General features: G+C 36.2%; 4 protein-coding genes across 4 annotated transcripts; all 4 read right to left on the bottom strand.

Annotated features, from left to right (window-relative positions):
• Nucleotides 1-9439: 9439 nt before the first annotated feature.
• Nucleotides 9440-10147, bottom strand: LOC117785979. The gene is made up of 3 exons (XM_034624280.1): nucleotides 10088-10147; nucleotides 9880-10032; nucleotides 9440-9829 (listed from the first exon to the last, which is right to left on the bottom strand). The coding sequence occupies exons 1-3, from the start codon at nucleotides 10145-10147 to the stop codon at nucleotides 9494-9496; spliced, it is 549 nt and encodes a 182-aa protein (XP_034480171.1). The 3' UTR covers nucleotides 9440-9493.
• A 467-nt stretch (nucleotides 10148-10614) lies between these two features.
• Nucleotides 10615-11285, bottom strand: LOC117785978. Its single transcript, XM_034624279.1, has 3 exons — nucleotides 11217-11285; nucleotides 11009-11161; nucleotides 10615-10950 (listed from the first exon to the last, which is right to left on the bottom strand). The coding sequence occupies exons 1-3, from the start codon at nucleotides 11283-11285 to the stop codon at nucleotides 10615-10617; spliced, it is 558 nt and encodes a 185-aa protein (XP_034480170.1).
• Nucleotides 11286-12289: 1004 nt separating this feature from the next.
• On the bottom strand, nucleotides 12290-12957 carry LOC117784307. Its single transcript, XM_034622006.1, has 3 exons — nucleotides 12907-12957; nucleotides 12699-12851; nucleotides 12290-12648 (listed from the first exon to the last, which is right to left on the bottom strand). Exons 2-3 carry the CDS (start codon nucleotides 12765-12767, stop codon nucleotides 12313-12315), a joined length of 405 nt encoding a protein of 134 aa, XP_034477897.1. The 5' UTR covers nucleotides 12768-12851; nucleotides 12907-12957; the 3' UTR covers nucleotides 12290-12312.
• Nucleotides 12958-14185: 1228 nt separating this feature from the next.
• Nucleotides 14186-14878, bottom strand: LOC117785977. Its single transcript, XM_034624278.1, has 3 exons — nucleotides 14834-14878; nucleotides 14626-14778; nucleotides 14186-14561 (listed from the first exon to the last, which is right to left on the bottom strand). The coding sequence occupies exons 1-3, from the start codon at nucleotides 14876-14878 to the stop codon at nucleotides 14226-14228; spliced, it is 534 nt and encodes a 177-aa protein (XP_034480169.1). The 3' UTR covers nucleotides 14186-14225.
• Nucleotides 14879-19103: the final 4225 nt, after the last annotated feature.

Raw genomic sequence — 19103 nt, 5'->3', positions numbered from 1 at the left:
AACAAATGTGTGCATTCTTGAGGGTCCATAAATGGGTGTAAAGGGAAGCGAGTACGCTTGGGTGTGTGAGTTGGAGCGAGATAGAGGCTGGACATGATGATGACATGTTTGCTTGCCATTCTTCTCTCTCCCCCACACACAAGCACACGAACAGGCGGCGGCGCTGCTTCTCTTTGCTGTACTTGTTGTTCCTCCATTGTCTTTGTTGTTGTAGCGCCTGTTGGGAAACTGCTACCGAGTTTACGACGCGTGAACGGCAACTCATCCGCACAAAAGAGGCGACAAAATACACGAGGGAGAACGACGACGACGACGGACAAGAGCCGAGCCTTAACTTGAGGGGAGCCAGCACACACACACACAGACCTACACATATAAACGCTCTCACAGGGGAGCTACATTGATCTTGCTCTTCTTGCTTCTCTTCTCTTTACCTCTGCTTGCTACCTTTTTTATTGTATTGTAGCAAGGCATATTTCCAGTGAATTTTTCGATGATATCTTTGAATGTTAACATTCACAAAAGCGTAAAGATTGTTGCCCCTGCTGGTTTTCTCCCCTTACGCACACACATAAATACATACATACATACAAAGATACATACATATATTGAACCTTTTTATGAGCACTTTTAGTGTCGGACTCTCAAGTCTTTTGTTCGGGTCTTTGGACCCTTTTTTCGGCATCCATGTGTCGCCTGTGTGTGTGTGTGCTAAGTGAAATTCTTTTGTGACGACGAGCGAAAATAAAATTCACACAGTGCGAAACGTGTCCAATATAAAAGCGAGAGACAAAATAAGAAGAGCAAAAAAAAAACCCAGTCGCAAATATACAATGGAAACAAGCTGGAACTGGAACCTCCTCACGAAGCGATGATGATGCCGCTACTCACTCTCTGCTCTACTCTTCCCTCTCCCCTCTCATTCTCTACCTGAGCCAATCTGTGTGTGAGCGGTCATTGAAAAAAGGTGCAAAGGCAGCAGCAGCGATAACAACAACAGCAAAGCATTAAGTGAGTGAGTGAGAACAGCAACAACGACAACAACAACAACAGCAAATATATACAGAATACACTCAATGACAAGCTGCTCGGCAATTTGACATAATTTATACGTCAAATTACTGCAAATTGATGCTAAATGGCTTTAAATTGAATTGACGGGCGCATAGGAGAGACAGAGACAGCGACAGCTGGCGAACAAGAGATGAAGCAGAAAAAGCAACAAAGCAAAAAATACAACAGCAACAACAAATTCGACAGTGTAGCGCCCTCTGGCGAGGCGAGGCGAGGCGACAACAACAATAACTACAACAACAACAGCAATCATCACGTCGGCGTTTTGTGCACTCAAACGAAAACATTTTCAGTTTTCTGTGAGGCGTCATTGTTGTTGTCGTTGTTGTTGTTACCACTCCATAGCTATATAGGAAGTTGAAAGCAGAACGAGTAGTGGGGGGAGGAGGGAGAACACACCTTACGCCTCACTTCACAAAACTTGACTGAACTCCACTCAGCTCAACTCAGCTCAACTCGACTCAACTCAACTGTGCTGCTTAACTGCCTGACTTTGCCTGCTTTGCAGATTTCGAAGGCAAGAGAAAAAAAATGGAGAAAACCAGAAGAGCGCAACTTATCTTGACAGCCGACAGGGTTGCTGCACCTCAGCACTTTGTAATGATGATTGCCCCCAACGGCAACAACAACATAAACAACAACAACTGAACAACTGCAATTGCAACACATTAACTTCAATTGTCAATCTGTGCGAAACAAAGGAAAAATCTCTACAAATTTGTTGTAACTAAATATACCTAAAGATCAAACTGTGTTATGTACATTGTTAACTAGATGTTACTTTTTATACACGTTGATTGAAGATTTTAAGTGCACAGTAATCTTGAAAAAAAAATTGAAGAACAATCGAATTTATAAGCTCAGTACCCAAAACTAGGTTTTTAATATTGCATATTTTTTTTCATTAAATTTTGTACGAATTTTAGCTCACAATAAGATTTAACAAAACTGACAATATTTTCCCTTTACTATATGTTTTTTTTTTAAATTTATTTGACTGTTAATTTTCTTTTGACCAGTACTAAAACTTTATATTTTCTCAACTATCTTTGCAGGTTGGTATTTTTGGCACTTAAATCACAAGAAGAAGAAAAAACAACGAGTCAATTGTCTGCTTCCCAGTGGAGACACTCGACACCGCCTTTCACACCTCTTACAGTCTCTTACACACACACACACACACACACCCACCCACTCACACTCGAGGTAAAAGGAAAATCAATTTTCAGAAATAAAAAAAAAATACAAAAGTAAGGGAGAAATAAAAGAAAGAAGAAAGAAAGCAATGAAATGTGCCAGGCCATAAAATGCAACTGTCAACGAAAACTTTGTTGTTGAACAATTTGTTGTTGTTGGTGTTGGTGTTGCAACAACATGAAAATTGCTTGCAGCAGCGTTGGCAAAATATTGAATTCAATTTAAAGCGCAAAAGGCGCTCATAAATCTTTACAATGTGAAGAGGAGAAAGGCCGAAAGCAATTGGGCAAGAGAGTGGCAACAGCAACAACAGCAACAGGGTCCAAAGTGAAAGAGTCGAAAAGAGCAGCAAAACTCTTTAGCCAGATTATGGGTATGGCTATGTTGGGTTGGCTCATTGCCTTGATTACGGTCAAGGAGCAGCAAACGAAAAATCGCCAAAGAAAAACGGGCAAAAATTAAATTATAATGCAATTAAGCTCGAATTTTAAAAGCTAGTTACAGCTTTTTTTTATTTTTGGTAGCATTTGTGGCTTAAACTGCTTGCGAATTAGAAGAGAAAATTGTAATTTTAGGGTCTCTCTTTTGATGCCATATAATTTAAAAGTAAATTAACTATTTCAGCAACTTAATTGAAAATTAATTGCTTGTGGCAAGTGTGGCAAATCCCCCAACAGCACACACACTCACGCACACACACACACACTCACATGCACAGGCGAGTTCATAAATTTATGGGCGCTCTATCATAAATTAGCGTAGAAAATTTGCGTGTCGCCAGTGCCAGAAAAACTTGTCGCAGTTTGATTGCTTGCTGCCCCAAAAGGGGGCAACGCTATGCAAATCTTGACTAGTAGCTGCCACAGCGGCAACAAAATGTACGTTGCCAGTTTGGCCATGCTGCCCCTTGTGCCCCTTGTGCCACTGTGCCTGTCTTCAACTCGCAAATTGTTCAACTTCATCAGCCAAGGCAACTGAATGTATTATATGTATATCTATCTTGCTGTGTGTGTGTGTCTGTGTGTGTGTGGCAAGTCTGTTGCCTGCCAACGTCTGTGCAACATATAACTGCCCCGCACTGGGTCTGCTGCCTGTGCCTGCCTCGTCTGCCTCGTCTGGCTTTTATGCCCTTTTTGCAACATAAAACCAAAAGTATGCTGCAGCCAAAAGGCCCCGAGGATACAAACCAAGCACTTCAACAGAACGAGTGGCATGATGGGGCCACGATGGGGCAAGGGAGGGGCAGTGGAGGGGGTAGAAATTGTGTACAAGTAAAAACACTTTAGGCATTGCCAACTTTGGGATACCCAGCGTATGGAATCTGTAAAGAATTCATGACTAGCAACTTGAGAATGTGGATTTCGACTTTTTTATTTGCTTATAAGGCTTATCAGATATTTATAAAATGAATTAAAGATGACTGAATTATTAGATGTGAGCTTAAAAAGAAACATACTTTTTTAACTTAATAAAAATCAGTGGAAATTATCATGCAAATTAATGAGAAATTAAATAAATCAAAATAATTTTGAACTAAAATTTTTTAATTACAAAAAAAATAAATTAAAAATAATCAAAATTTAACACTTTTACAGCAGTTTAACAGAGTGTAGGCATGTTAAAAAATATTCTTACTATTAACAGTTTTCAGTTGTTAATTTATCTTTTCTAATTCACAATTAATATACCCCTTTAATAAAGTTTCTTTTTAAAGGGCATGCAAATTGCAAACTCTCAGATTCAAAATGTTCAGCATTATTTGCTGCTGTTGTTGTTGCTGCTGTTGTTGCTGCTGTTGTTGTTGTTGTTTATGGAGCAAGTTTGCCGTCGTTTATTGCTAGAGATAATACAAACTTGCCTCGGCAAATAACACAAACTTGGAATTCAGTTGAAATGCATAGAAGTTAAGAATCCAAGAAGAGAATATTTAACTGTACTACGATATTTCCTACTCGTACTAGCTAGAGTTGTAGAGAATCTCAGCTGCTTAGATTTCATCGATTATTTATTAGATGAACTTATTTGGATATTAATAAGGCCACATCTTCAAAAAGAACCTCTTCACGAGGTAACAGTCTAATGACGAAAGTCTTTGCATGCCCCAAAATTACTGATATCCAATTTTAGACAAAATATATAAATTGAAAAATTTGCATTTAAAGCTGGTTCAAAGTTAAACTGTATAACAATTTGCATTATTAGATACATTTAAATTGACTCACACACACACACACGGACGGACTTTTTGGGGCGTAACCAAAGTTGTTGAGACTACGGCAAAATTGTGTTAATTGCTGTCAAGTGACAATTAAGCAATCTTTTAAACAACTGCAACGCAAATGCAGCAGGTAAAAATGACTTGATTGCAATGATTATGCCTGCGAACTTGATTAATTGACGCCCCGACAGCAGCAGCAACAACAACAGCAACAACAACAACAGCAACAACAACAACAAACTGAGTTGAAGTTGTTGAAGCTGACGCTTGATTGACTCAACGTGGCCCAAACCTTTTGCAGCTAAAAGTTAACAAGTTTTTGCCGTTCCACTTGACTGCAACAGCAACAATAGCAGCAACAACAACAACAGTAACAGCAACAACTGGCAACGAATGAAGACGCAAACGGAGACGCAATCCAATAGACACAGAGATGCAGCGACTCAGAGACTGAAGACTCAGAGACTGAAGACTCAGAGACCAGAGAGCATGACTCTTGGGCCAACTTCTCAGTCAAGCATGCCAAATGCGGCGCATAGTTTTATTTTAGCTAGCTGCTGTTATTGTTGTTGTTGCTGTGGTTGTTGTTGTTGTGGCTGAGACTGAAGCCTTTATCTAGTTGAGTCCATCTAGGCGCTGTCCGTCCACAGTTGTCCGACTTGGACAAACGACGAAGCGTTGCGTTCATATCAGCCATGTCTATCTGTGACTCGCTCTACCTCTCTACCTCTCTCCATCTCCCTCTCCCTGTCTCACTCTCTTGCTATGCTCGTATATTTGTCCATTGAAGCATGCAATTGATTGCTGCAACAACAACAACAACAGCAACAACTACAGCAAGTACACTGATAAAAAAAAATGTTTTGAAATCAAGATTTTGGTTTCAAAACTAAGAATTTTGATCTAAAAAATCAATTCTTAGATAAAGCAAATACATCTTGGTTGTTAGAACATTTCAAATAAGACCAAGTTCTACATTTAAGAATAAATGTTCTAATTTTAAGAATAAATGTTCTTATTTTAAGAATAAATGTTCTTAAAATTAAATTTAAAAAATTTAAAATGATTTTTTTTACTATAATTCTTCTTTTTTTATAATTTCACTTTTATACATTTTATTCTGTCTTGTAAATTTTATAAATGTTATTTTAAATTGTAACGAGTGGGATTCGAACCGGCGCCTACTTTAATTTTTTAGCTTAATAATCTTAGTATTAGTAATATGGTCTTAAAGTGTTCTTAATTTAAAAACAAAAGATATAAGATGAATGTTCTTGATTTTAGAAGTTGGTCTCTTTTTGTTCAGTGTACAACAACTTCCATCTCTGGCTTCGAACTTGTGTTTGAGTCTGTTGCCTGCTGCGCTTTAATTGCCTTTTCATTGCAGCCCGTCGGCCGTTTGGACATTGCTTGGCCAAAATGACGGCATCAGACTCCGTTGCCTTCCCCTCTCCTCCCTCTGCTCATTCTCCTCCTTCTCCCCATTCCACTGTCATCTCTGTTGCTTGCCCGACCGACTGTGTGTAATTTGTGGTTGTTGTTCTTCAGTTAATGCATTACATGAATTTTAACAAGCTTTGCAGTCTCTACTGCCTGTTCTGGCTACAACACCACGCCCCCTTTTGGCCGCCCATCATCCTGTTGCCTCTGTTGTTGTTTATTATAGCCGCATTGCATTTCGTCGCATGTGTGTATGCAAAAAATTTACTTGAAAATTGATATAATTTGCAAATGCAGAGCGTTCATAATTTGCATGAATTTACACGCTACATGGAGCTTGCAATTTTGATTTATAACGTGATGTTCCCATTTTCATGCTGATTTCTATGAAAATGTTAAATTAGAACCACCAATTTACCAAGTGGCTGCATTTTATTATACTTGAGAGTGATATGACTCTGCATTATATTGTTAGTCGTAGATTTGCCTATTTTAAATATTAATTTTAATACTTAAATATAATAATTTTAAGTTCAAAGAGACCTGAATAATATTATTCATTTTAAAAATAAATCTTGCCAAATTTCTTCATCAACACTATCAGGCCTGTTTCGGTTTTAACTTCCCACTTTATTGGATTTCAAAAAATGTAATTTTTTACATTTCATTTGGGGCTTAAATTTTGTAGTTATATCTTATCACTTTATTGGAATTAAATTCAACAACTCTAAGTGCATTCAATACGCAAAATGAACAGCCTAAAAATTTTCACTTCCGATAAATCTGGCCGTAAGTAAACCGGAACAGACCCATACATTATACTTTACTACATTTAAAGCCAAAATGTATATTTATAAATTCATATTGCTGATTAAAAATGCCAGCATTAGCTATTTGTTTGCCTTTATCATACATAATACAATTGTTATATTAATCAACTTTAATGCTGTCTTTTAATTTTTTATTATTCCTTCTCCAACACTGTCACAGTAGCATGCCGATTAACAACACTGCCTCGTTTCCCATTTCTCGCAAACTGTAAAGCTGCCCCCTCAATTTGTGGCTCGTTTAGCAAGTTTCTTTTATATATTTGACACATGCCAACACGTTTGCATTTGACTGCGCTCTACACCTTCCCTTTCTCTTCCCCTCCCGCTCCTTCCTTGCCACCTTTCGTTGCGGTGTTAGCCAAACTAATTGGCTGCGTTTTTGGTTAATTAGCGCAACTCGAGCTGCTTCGTTGCTGTTGCTGTTGCTGTCGTCGTTCAGCGTTGCAAATGAATTCTATCGCACACGCGCTTTGATTGCCACTCAATGTGGCAGCTTAAAACTTTGGCAACGGCAACCGACAACCAGCTGAAAATTGGCAACTGGCAACGTGCAACAGCGGCAACTATTTTGTCTGCATTAAAACGCTGTAATTATTTTATGCCAGATAACAATTTGATATTGTCAGCTCTATAAAATGTTCGTGTTTGCTGTTAACTTGGCCAAAACCGTACTGGACTGGTAAGGGGAGGGAGGGGAGGGGATTGGCATTGGCCGAGCAACGGCACATGCGTGTATGCAAATTGGCCAACGAATCTAAGCCACGTTTGGTTGCACACAGTGCAGATAATAATAACGAACCAGCTGTGCAACTTGGTATCTCAATAAAGTGACCATGGAGGCGTAAAGTGGCAATTAAACAGCTGAGAAACGGCTGCGAATTAAAGAGAATTTAGAGAAAGATATTAAAAACAAAAATATAGATTAATGTGACCATGGAGAACCTTTTTTTTTATTATTTAATGCAAGGCTGCAAACCGGTTCTGAACCGAACCTCGTAGAACCGCTTCGGTTCGTGTTTTTAAGCAGCCTGAACCGGTTCGGCTCGTATTTTAAAGCAGCCTGAACCGGATCATGAACCGAACCCTTGAAATTATTTACTTTGCGAACCCGAACCTAAACCGAACCGCTTTCTAAAATAAAAGGTTCGGTTCGAAAAAAAAATAATTACATAAATTTTATGGTTACTAAAATTACGCAAATATTTGAGACTTTTGATTAAAATAAATCATATTAAAATCTTCAAATAAATTTAAATTACCATCAAAATTTGATATAAAAAAAAAAAAAAAATTTAATCAGTTCAAAATAAAGAAACAATTTATAACAATAAAAATATTTTGTTGTATAAAATTGAAACAAGGCTCGAACCAAACCTTGGGTTCAGCGGGTATACAAACCAATTTGCGAACCGAACCGATGCCTTGCTCTAGGGCTTAAACCGCCGAACCGAACCTTTAAAAAAATTTTGGAGGCTTAATGGTTTAATGCAATGTGCTTCCTAAATTCCCTATGGAAAGATAATTTAGCTAGAATAAAGTGACATTGGAGGGCAGTTGCCTAGTGTTTCAAATGATCATGATGATGGAATTATTTTTCAAATGGAAACTGTCATAGTTACAGTTTCACTTAAGTCAACTATTGCTAGTTGACACTTAACAAATAAATAATGTATTAGTATGGCCACAAGTATTTGAACTATTTTAATTTGTAATTCCAAATGATTTTTTGGTCCACTCTTAAGTGTTTTATATTCGCATTCGCATGATAAACAGCGGCCACATTGCGCCTGGTGGCTTGCAACACATGGAGGCAGACAGCCAGTGTGCCTGTCATCGACTGACAGTCGCAGCGGGGTTGCAACGACAACAACAGCAACAACAACAACAACGTGCCACAATATCAAAGTAGTAGCTGCAACCTCCTTGCGCTGCTCTCTTTCCTCTTCTTGTGTGCCCCCTTTCTCCTCCCATCACTTTAACAATTTGCCATAAATTAACCAGCAACTGCGTCGAGTTTTCACTTGAAATGCGATTCGAATTGCATTTGCACGGCGACATTTTGTCAGAGTTTTCATTCGCTTTTCTTTTTTTTTTTTTTTTGTATTTTTTAGTATGCAACGTTACCGTTAAACTGTGCAGTCCCTCCCCACAATTCCCCATTGACTCTGTCAGAGAGTCAACACTTTTTACCACAACACAATTTCGAACATGTCTTGACAATTTCACACTCGATCTAACGTCGTGTCTTGCAACTCGCAACTTGCAACTTGCAACTGCAACAGCTGCTGTTGCGGCTGTCGCACACTAATTTCGTATTTCTACCTGGCTGGCACATTTATCCCCCCTGCTTTCCTACAGGCACTCTTCAGTCGCCAGTCGGTGAGTGTAACGAATTCAGGCTGAAATTCAAGTTCACCTGGCATGTGGCACAATTGTCGGCACAGCACGAAGTGCGTTACGCCCACAAACAAGGGCACAAATGTGTATGTACATATGCTCACGTATTTAGAGCAGCTGGGAAATGGTTAAACCCTTTTAAATAGAGCCGTTTCCGAACAAAACGATCATAAATTCCCAGGTCAGACTTCAACTTTTAGAAATTTATCTATCAACCGTTTATTAAACACCATAGAAATGTAATTTTAAAAGCGTTATAAACAAGTAACAAATTTTTTTAAACTCTAACTTCAAAAACAATATATATATTCCAACTAGGGCAGTAAAGTTACACTTTTTAGGGCATAAATTTATCGGTTATCCTAGAGATAGTCACGAAGCCAAATTCAACCTCTCCGGTAACTGTTGCCACGATTTTATAGTAGCCTTGTGGCACTATATCGGGCAATCCGTCGCCGTTAACCACACACTCCACAAATGAATAGTTGTCTCTTTTAAATGGAAGCACATTATCCGGCGTTGGCAGATTCGAACAGCTGTGAAAATTCTTAAATATCAAATCTTGGTAAAAGTCTTTGATAAATTTCGTATATATCTGCTTTGGGATGCCCCAAGGCAGTGCAGTGTAATCCTCTTCCCTGCCCGAAACGCTCCGAAAAGCCGTGCACTCAATCTGAAATGCAATACATGTATAGAACTCTCTGGCGATTTTGGAATACCCACCATTGTATCATCGCCCACGTCATAGTTAAAGTTGACATGTCCATCATAAGCAAATTCACCTCGTGGCATCCTCTTAATCCGTACATCGATATCCAGCTTATTTGAATCCGATGTATTCGGATCCACCGAGATGGGTTCGTAATTCCATCTGCGCTGCAATAACAATCTGAATGGTATTGTCCTGAAAAACAACGTGTATATTCATTACCTTTCCATCACACACAACGCAGAGCAACAATAAAATGGGCAAGAACGATTTACGAAGCATTTTCAATATTAAAACTCGACTCAACTCTCAAAGTTGATCATTTTGGTTTATATAGGTTTTAAAACCTTTGCTCAACTCCAATTAGCGTTGTTAACAAGCTCTGGTTATTAGAATTTATAAACACGTATGGCACTTATCATTTGGGTAATTCCAAAATGTTACATTTTTTTTTAATTGTAACCCTCAACATGCAACACATTATCATATAAAATTCTCACAAACAAAATTGACAATTTAAAAATAATCAACGAAAAAACTAGAAGCATGCACATTGTGTTACTCTGTAAAGCGGTATTATTAACTTTAGTATCTTGTATTACATTTCACATTTGTTAGCCAAAAATATACCTTATAGTCGGTATATAAATAATTAGATCTTATCGGAATGTCTTGGCCAATTTTTCCGTACAATATGTATATAATAATATATAGACAATTCTTTACAGCTGGCGATAAATATACTTCTCTTAGGGCATATATTTATCGAATATCCTAGAAACAGACACAAAGCCCCATTCGACCTCTCCGGTAATCTTAAAAATGACTTTTAAGTAACCTTGTGGTGCCATTTCAGGCATTCCTTTTCCTTCGACAACACACTCATTAAATGTCCAGTTTCCTATTTTATACGGAATCCCGTCATCCGGCGCTGGCATATTCGAGCAGCTGTGAAAGTTCTCATATATCATGTCTTTGTAAAAGTCATCGATAAACTTGCTAAATGGTTGCTTTGGAATGGTCCAAGGCATCGGAGTGTAATCCTCATCTCTGCCTGAATTGCTGCGAAAAGCCTCGGCCTCAATCTGAATCAAAATACATATACACGTTTATAGAACTCTCTGGCGATAATGAAATACCCACCATTGTATCTTCGGTTATGTCATAATTATATTTGATATATCCATCATAAGCAAATTCACCTCGTGGCATCCTCTTAACCCGTATATCGATATCAAGCTTATTTGAATCCGACGACGTTGAGTCCACCGAGATGGGTTCGTAATCCCAACTGCGCTAAAATTACAATCTGAATGGTATTATCCTGTAATACTAGGTATTAATTCCTTACTTTTCCATCACACCCAAAGCAGAGCAACAAAAGCACTGGGAACAAATGCAACAATGTTTTGCGAATCATTGTCAATATTAAATATCGAATTAACTCGATCATCTGATAGTTCCGGGTTTTTATAGCGCAGTCTACAGCATCAGTTTCAGCCCAATAACGACAATGTTGGTTGTAGATCTTTAGCTTAGCTCCAATTAACGTTGTTAACAAGCTCTGGTTTTTTGGTAATTATAAACATTCATGTCATTTATTATTTAGGTATTTATTAAATGTTACTCTATCTACGTTGATAGTCACTTTACAACACTCAAAACATTATCATATCAAATACGCACAAACAGAGTTGACAATTTAAAAATAATCCACAAAATATATTAGAAGCATGGAATTCCAAACATAACTTTGTGTTGATATAACATTGAGTTACTCTGTAAAGCCGCATTGTTAACTTTTGTATCTTATGTTACATTTTGCCTTTGTTAAATAAATAAATTCGCATATAATTTAATCTGATCGGAGAGTCCTAGAAAATTTCGTCTATTTTAGCTATAATTTTTTTTTGATTCTTAAGAATAACAATGTCTTAAAGGTTTCCAAATATTCTTATAAAAATTATTGTTTAGATATATAGTATATTCGTCAATAATATGTCTATAATAATATCACTTAAAAGTTTTCAAAATACTCTTTCAGATATTATTGCTTACATATATATTATATGGGCATTTCCACAGAAATGTTAACCAGAGCCAATATCTAAAAACTTGTTAAAAACTCACATCTTACGAAATTTTCTTCTAGAAACATTTTCACGTTATGTATTTAAGCAATTTACACATGAATTAATTCACTTGTATGAATAAAGCGACATCATCTTTGACTAAATTCAGTTTTTCTATATTTTGGACAATTTTCTTAAAAAAATGGAGGTTATGTATTATATATAACAACAAAAAATTAATCAAAATGCAAATAAAACATTTTATTTTAGATAATAAAGCTAGTTATTGACTAAAGAAGTTATAATATATTTCATTAAAAGCTTGCGAACGTATGCGTCGTATATTCTTTATAGATTGCGATAAATATACTCCTTTTAGGGCATAAATTTATCGAATAACCTAGCAACAGACACAAAGCCCCATTCGACCTCTCCGGTAGTTTTCAAAATTATTTTATAGTAGCCTTGTGGTGCCATTTCAGGCATTCCTTTTCCCTCGACAACACACTCCTTTAATGTCAAGTTTCCCCTTTGAAATGGAAGCACCTTATCCGGTTCTGGTAGATTCGAGCAGCTGTATAAATTCTCATATATCATGTCTTTGTAAAAGTCTTCAATAAACTTGCTAAATGGCTGCTTTGGAATGGTCCAAGGCAGTGGAGTGTAATCCTCATCTCTGCCCGAAGTGCTGCGAAAAGCCACGGCCTCAATCTAAAACAAAATACATATAAAAAACACTCTCAAGATAATGAAATACTTACCATTGTATCATCAGTTACGTCATAGTTAAAGTTAATATATCCATCATAAGCAAATTCACCTCGAGGCATCCTCTTAACCCGTATATCAATATCAAGCTTATTTGAATCCGATGTATTCGGATCCACCGAGATGGGTTCGTAATCCCATCTGCGCTAAAATTGAAATCAGAAAGGTATTATCCTGGAATACTATGTATTAATTCCTTACTTTTCCATCACACCCAAAGCAGAGCAACAAAAGCACTGGAAACAAATGCAACAATGTTTTGCGAATCATTGTCAATATTAAATATCGAATTAACTCGATCATCTGATAGTTCCGGGTTTTTATAGCACAGTTTCCAGCTTTAGTTTTTCCCAATAACGACAATTTTGGTTGTAGATTCTTAGTTAACTTCAATTAACGTTGTTAACAAGCTCTGGTTATTGGTAATTATAAACATGTGTGTCATTTATCATTTAGGTAATTTCGAAATGTTACTTTATCAACATTGAGAGTCACTTTACAACATGTATTGAAATATTTATAAATAACTTTGATTAACTATTACTGCCGTTCTAATAGTCCGAGCTTGCTGCAGTTAAGTGAGATACTTGATAATAATTATAGATAAAGTTAATTACCATAAAAAACGTATTATCTTAAACACTTTAAGAGTGGAGGTTTTTCGCGATTTACGGGGGTGGAAGGGGGCGTATTAAAAATTTAAAACAAACTCGACCTGATTCAACGCCATTGGGATCTGCATGCCAAATATTGTTGCTCTCAGTGTTTGAAAAGCTGACAGTCACAGCAGCAGCAGTCGTAAAATTTTGTCTGAACTGCAAAAACTGTTGGCAGTTTTTTAAACACTGGTTGCTCTATCTATTATAGTCGCTGAGATCTAGACGCTCACACGGACGGAGAGACAGACAGACAGACAGACGGACAGACGGACATGGCTATATCGACTCGACTGTTGATGCTGATCAAGAATATATATATTTTATAGGGTCGGAGAGGGCTTCTTCTCCCTGTTACATACATTCCAACGAACACAATATACCCTTTTACTTATTTTTTAAGTAATGGGTATAATGAATATACTATTCCTTACAGTGCTATGATAAAATCCCTCAATAAAATCAATATGTATGTATTTGTTATGCATTGATTAACATTTTCTTGCTATTAAGCAGTTTAACTGGCTTTATCGTTAGAGTATTATTTTGATTTGGGAGTAATGCTCACATATTACTAGACGAATAACAGCGATCGGGGTCAAGATTAGAACAGTCACAAATTTTCAATACTTAACCGAACCTCTTATAATAATAAACACATATGTTACCTTCTTTGAGATACTTTTGGACATGTTTCTAACATTTACAAGTTACTTGTTCACCATTCATTAAAATCTTAAAATATATTTTATGTTACCAAAACTTTAAGGCTTATTTCAAGAGATATGTATGTATTTCAATTTATATCATACAGGATATTAATATTCTGTCAATATTGCATAGTTGCATATATATATACTCTTTTTACATCATATGCTTATCGGTTATCCTGACGACAGCCTCGATTCCCCAATCGACCTCCCCAGTAGCTGTAAAAATGACTTTATAGAAGCCTTGCGGTGCTATTTCGGGCATTCCTTTGCCCTCGACAACACACTCCTTAAATGTATAGTTCCCCCTTTGCCAAGGATTTGCCTTCTCCGGTGTAGGCAGAGTTGTGCAGCTGCCAAAATTCGAATAAACCACATCTTCATAAAAGTCCTCGACATATTTTGTATACGGTTGCTTCTCGATGCTCCATGGCATCAGTACGTATTCCTCTTCCCTGCCCGATTGGCTGCGATAGGCCACGGCCTCAACCTAAATGGAAATATATATACAAATATAGTTAAATATAACTCTTAGGGGATTATAAAATACCCACCATTGTGTTTTCATCCACGTCATAAGCAAAATTCAAATAACCATCGTAAGCAAATTCACCTCGAGGCATTCTCTTAATTCGCAAATCGATACTAAATTTTTTGGGATCCGACGTATGCGGCTCCATTGAAATTGGTTCGTAATCCCACTTGCGCTAAAATTACAAGCTGAATTGTATTATCCTGGTATATTATGTCTAAATGTCTTACCGCTCCATCACAGACAACGCACAGCAACAATAAAACGGGCAACATGGATTTACAAATCATTTTCAATATTTAAACTCGACTCAGCTCTCATAGCTAATACTTCTGGATTTTATAGTGCAGTTTACTGTATTATTTTTAGGCCAAAAACAACAATGTTGGTTGTAGATCTTTAGCTTCACTCCAATTAACATTGTTAACAAGCTCTGGTTTTTGGTATCAATAAACATGTATGTCATCTATTATTCAGATAATAACAAATTATTAAAACCATTCCCATTGAGACTCACTTTACAGCATGCAACACAATGTCACATCAAATTAATTGTCCACAAAAAAAAATAGACAAATAACAGTGGTCTGGGGAAAATATAGAGTTATAAATTTTAAGTATTATCAGTGAAAAAACAAGCGTGGCATTCCAAACAGAAAAATGTTGTAGACTAACATATGTTAAACTAATTTTAGATGTCCTGCTATATGCAATAGTATGTTATGTTACAAATGTATTACATTATGAATCAAATTTTTAGTTTAAATACTTATTTTATGCTTTGTTAGTAACAACTGTATGTTAAAGAATATTTATTTAAATTAAAGCTTAAAATAGTTATTACTAATTTTTCAGCTTTATCAGTGTAAACTGCAAAAGGCATTTCTGAATAAAACATAGAAAATATAACGAAGAAAATATGTTAACTGCTTTCACATATTGTTACTAACATTTATATTTTTAATGTATAACTACAAAGTGGAGTGATTTAAATATGTTAACTACTTTCACATAATGTTACTAGCACTTTTATTTTTAACTGTGACAAGAATGCTATTTAACATATGTACTCGAAATGTTAGTAAGTTTACCATAAGAACGCTGTTACTAACAGTAGTGTGTTAAATAATTTATTTACTTAACAGTTTCTGTTCAATTGCTGTTAAGCAGGATTTATTGTTAGCACTTTCTTTAAGTTTGAAGTAAGATACAAAGATTAAAAGGTTTAACAGACCTTTTGTTATAAGTCCATGTTACCCTTTTTGATTTCCTCCGATCAAAGGGTATAATTCCACGCTTATCTGGGCAGCGCAACCACTTGAGGTTAAGAGTCAGAGACAAAGGCACTTCAGTTTTTTTTCAACCATTTGCAGTGATCGATATTGGAAAAGCAATTGAATGATGTGCCGCAGTGCGAGGCACTTCCCTTTCTACCCTTTCCCCTGCTCTTAAGTGGCATGATCGCCACTCGAGTGTGCCGTTCTCTTGCAGAGTGTGGCAGCCACAGCAACAGGCAAAAGGGGAAAGAGGCGAGGCTGCACTTAATTTAATTGAACTCGACGACGAACCGCGGCAACAATTTGAGCCACCAACGCAACCAGATACTCAACATAAGTACTTGAAAATCCATTTATATTGTTGCATATATATTGATGCATGTGTGTGTATGTGTGTGTTGCATATTGTGAATATAAAATCAAATTAACGCGCCATGCAACGAATCAAAATAAAATAAGAGTCAACGGAATTATAAACGAAACTCAATTTGTGGCCAGCAGAGAATGAATGAGAAAAAGAAGGGAGGGAACTTGTACTATGCATTTGTTGTTGTTGTTGTTTCTGTTGTTGGTTGCCTTGGTTGCCCCTTTTTGCGGTTGGTTTGCTAATAAAAGCGCAACTGGCAACTCCCTCGAGGCGTTCATTTAGCGGCAACAACAGCAGCGATTCGATCTTCTACTACAACCACAGCCACAACCACAAAGATGACCGCAACGTAGATGACGACATGGTCGTAAATCTTGAACCAGCTGCCCCCTGCCCCCTGTCTCTGTTCTCCTCGTCCAGTCACCAGCTCACTCCCGATCTACTTCTCTACCCACTCTCGATGTTTAGTACAGAGTCAGAGACTCTGCGAGCGTTGGTTATAACAAGACTTGCCTCGCATCCCAATCCCCTGCTCCTCAAGTAAAGGCAGACATAAAATTTTAAATGGAAAAAAAATACACAAAAGTAGAGTTTTATTAAGCACGCCGAAAATGTAATACTCTTGCTAAAGTGGATAGATTTGAAAAATATAGTAATAAATAAATAAATGTCTGTCAAAGACTATTTGTCGAAATTTTATTTATTTGTGAGAGAAAAAAATTTAAACTTCTAAAATAAGTCGTTAAGATGTTTTTTCTAATTTTAAGAAATATCTATAAATTTCTATTTTTGTCTTAAAACTTTGAATTTTGACTAAAAATGCGTAAAAATCGATTTTTTTCGATTTTCTTAAAATATCTAACATAAAAAGAAATAAATTTTACTAAAATAATTTCAGTTTCGAACAATTATTTTGAATATTTCTATGACCGACTGTCCAATACACAATCTATGAGATATTTCCAGAAACAAGAATGTTTTTTATACTACACTTTGATTTTCTACTAATCGTCACTTTTGCATCTCTGAACATAGATTTGAATACGCTCTGCGTTGCAAGAGTATAACAAGAGTATAAAAAATACATATAAATATTTCTCCAGTTGAAGTTCAATTTAAAGCACGACTTGAACGATGACCGGCGCTGCCTTTGTGTAGATTGTAGACTGGAAACTGCCTGGGGTAGCTTCTTCTTACTTGTTGCTGCTGTTGTTGTTTTTACTTCCTTACTGCCACACTGTGCGTCCCTTGCAACAACGCGCTCTTTAGCCGAAATCGTCGGCAGGCTATTAGTAATTTATTGATTTGTCTAAATTATGGAGTGTTTCAATCGGCTTGTTTGTTTGTTTGTTTGTTATGGCTGCAACACCATTAACCTTGCTTTGGCACGTTGATGCCACATGCCACATGCCACGTCGCTACGCTACGCATTGCCCACCCACCATGCACGTGGCGTTAATCTCGAAGCGTTTTAATCTTTCCCTAGAGAGTTGCTCGAAGGAAGTCAAACAAAAAAGTAACTTTAAACAGTCAAAAAAGTGAACATGAAGAACGATTGCAATTAGAATGAAATAAAAATACAAATATGTATGTGATTATTAATCAGTTAACAGATACCAGGGAATAACACTGGAACCGGTACCAGAACCGTTTCAATTTTAGTACCGAAACTGAAACCGTAGCCGAAATAAGTTCTCTGTCAAGAACCGAATACCGAAACGTTTATACCGCTGCAGTTGTGGTAAAGTTGCTAGCTCAAAGAGTTGACCAACTTTCAACAGTCATAACTTCATCAAAAACTAACCGATTTTCAAGCGGAATATCATTTTAATCATGATTTGGCCTCTAAATTGATTCTGCATAAAATTTTTATCATATAAAAAATTTAATATTTTTTCAATTCTAAGCCACCTAACATCCAATTTTCCATACTAACCCCTTGACATTTTTTCAAAAACTTTGATCTCTCATAACTTCATCAAAAATTAACCGATTTTCAAGCGGAATATCATTTTGATCATGATTTGGCCTCTTCATTGATTCTGCATTAAAATTTTTATCATATAAAAAATTTAATATTTTTTCAATTTTAAGCCATCTAACATCCAATTTTCCATACTTACCCCTTGACATTTTTTCAAAAACTTTGATCTCTCAAAACTTCATCAAAAATTAACCGATTTTCAAGCGGAGTGTCATTTTGATCATGGTTTGGCCTCTAAATTAATTCTGCATTTAAATTTTTAACATTTAGAAAAGTTGATATTTTTTCGATTCTAAGCCATCTAACATCCAATTTTCCATACTTACCGCTTGACATTTTTTCAAAAACTTTGATCTCTCATAACTGCATCAAAAATTAACCGATTTTCAAGCGGAATGTCATTTTGATCATCATTTGGCCTCTAAATAAATTCTGCATTCAAATATTAAAAATTTCGTTAAAAAATTATTTTACTCTAGGTCTAGCTTTTATTTTGATGTCATATTTATTGATTTGTTTAAATTAATCATTTCCCTGCAGGAAATTTTAACAAATAATACTAGTATTGTAAACAAGTAACCATTAGATACGTATAGATAGCGTAATAAATTGATTTATTTTCTCACTGAATTACAAATCTATTACGCACACACAAAACACACACATAAATAGATTAACAAGCCTGAATAACCAATTATTGATAAACGTGGGCGCTTTTAATAATGACAATAAACGCAACAACTCAATTAATTAAATATCCATATTAAAATATAAAGGCAAAATTACACCCAACCAACAAAATAGCGAAACCCACATAGTAAAAAAAAATAAAAACAAACTGAAATAAACGTATGTCATTTGTGTGTTTATTA

This window comes from Drosophila innubila (genome assembly GCF_004354385.1).
Source record: "Drosophila innubila isolate TH190305 chromosome 2R unlocalized genomic scaffold, UK_Dinn_1.0 1_C_2R, whole genome shotgun sequence".
In the NCBI taxonomy this organism is placed as follows: Eukaryota; Metazoa; Arthropoda; class Insecta; order Diptera; family Drosophilidae; genus Drosophila; species Drosophila innubila.
The sequence above is the reverse complement of the archived record's forward strand: the minus strand, read 5'-3'. Positions and strand labels throughout refer to the sequence as shown.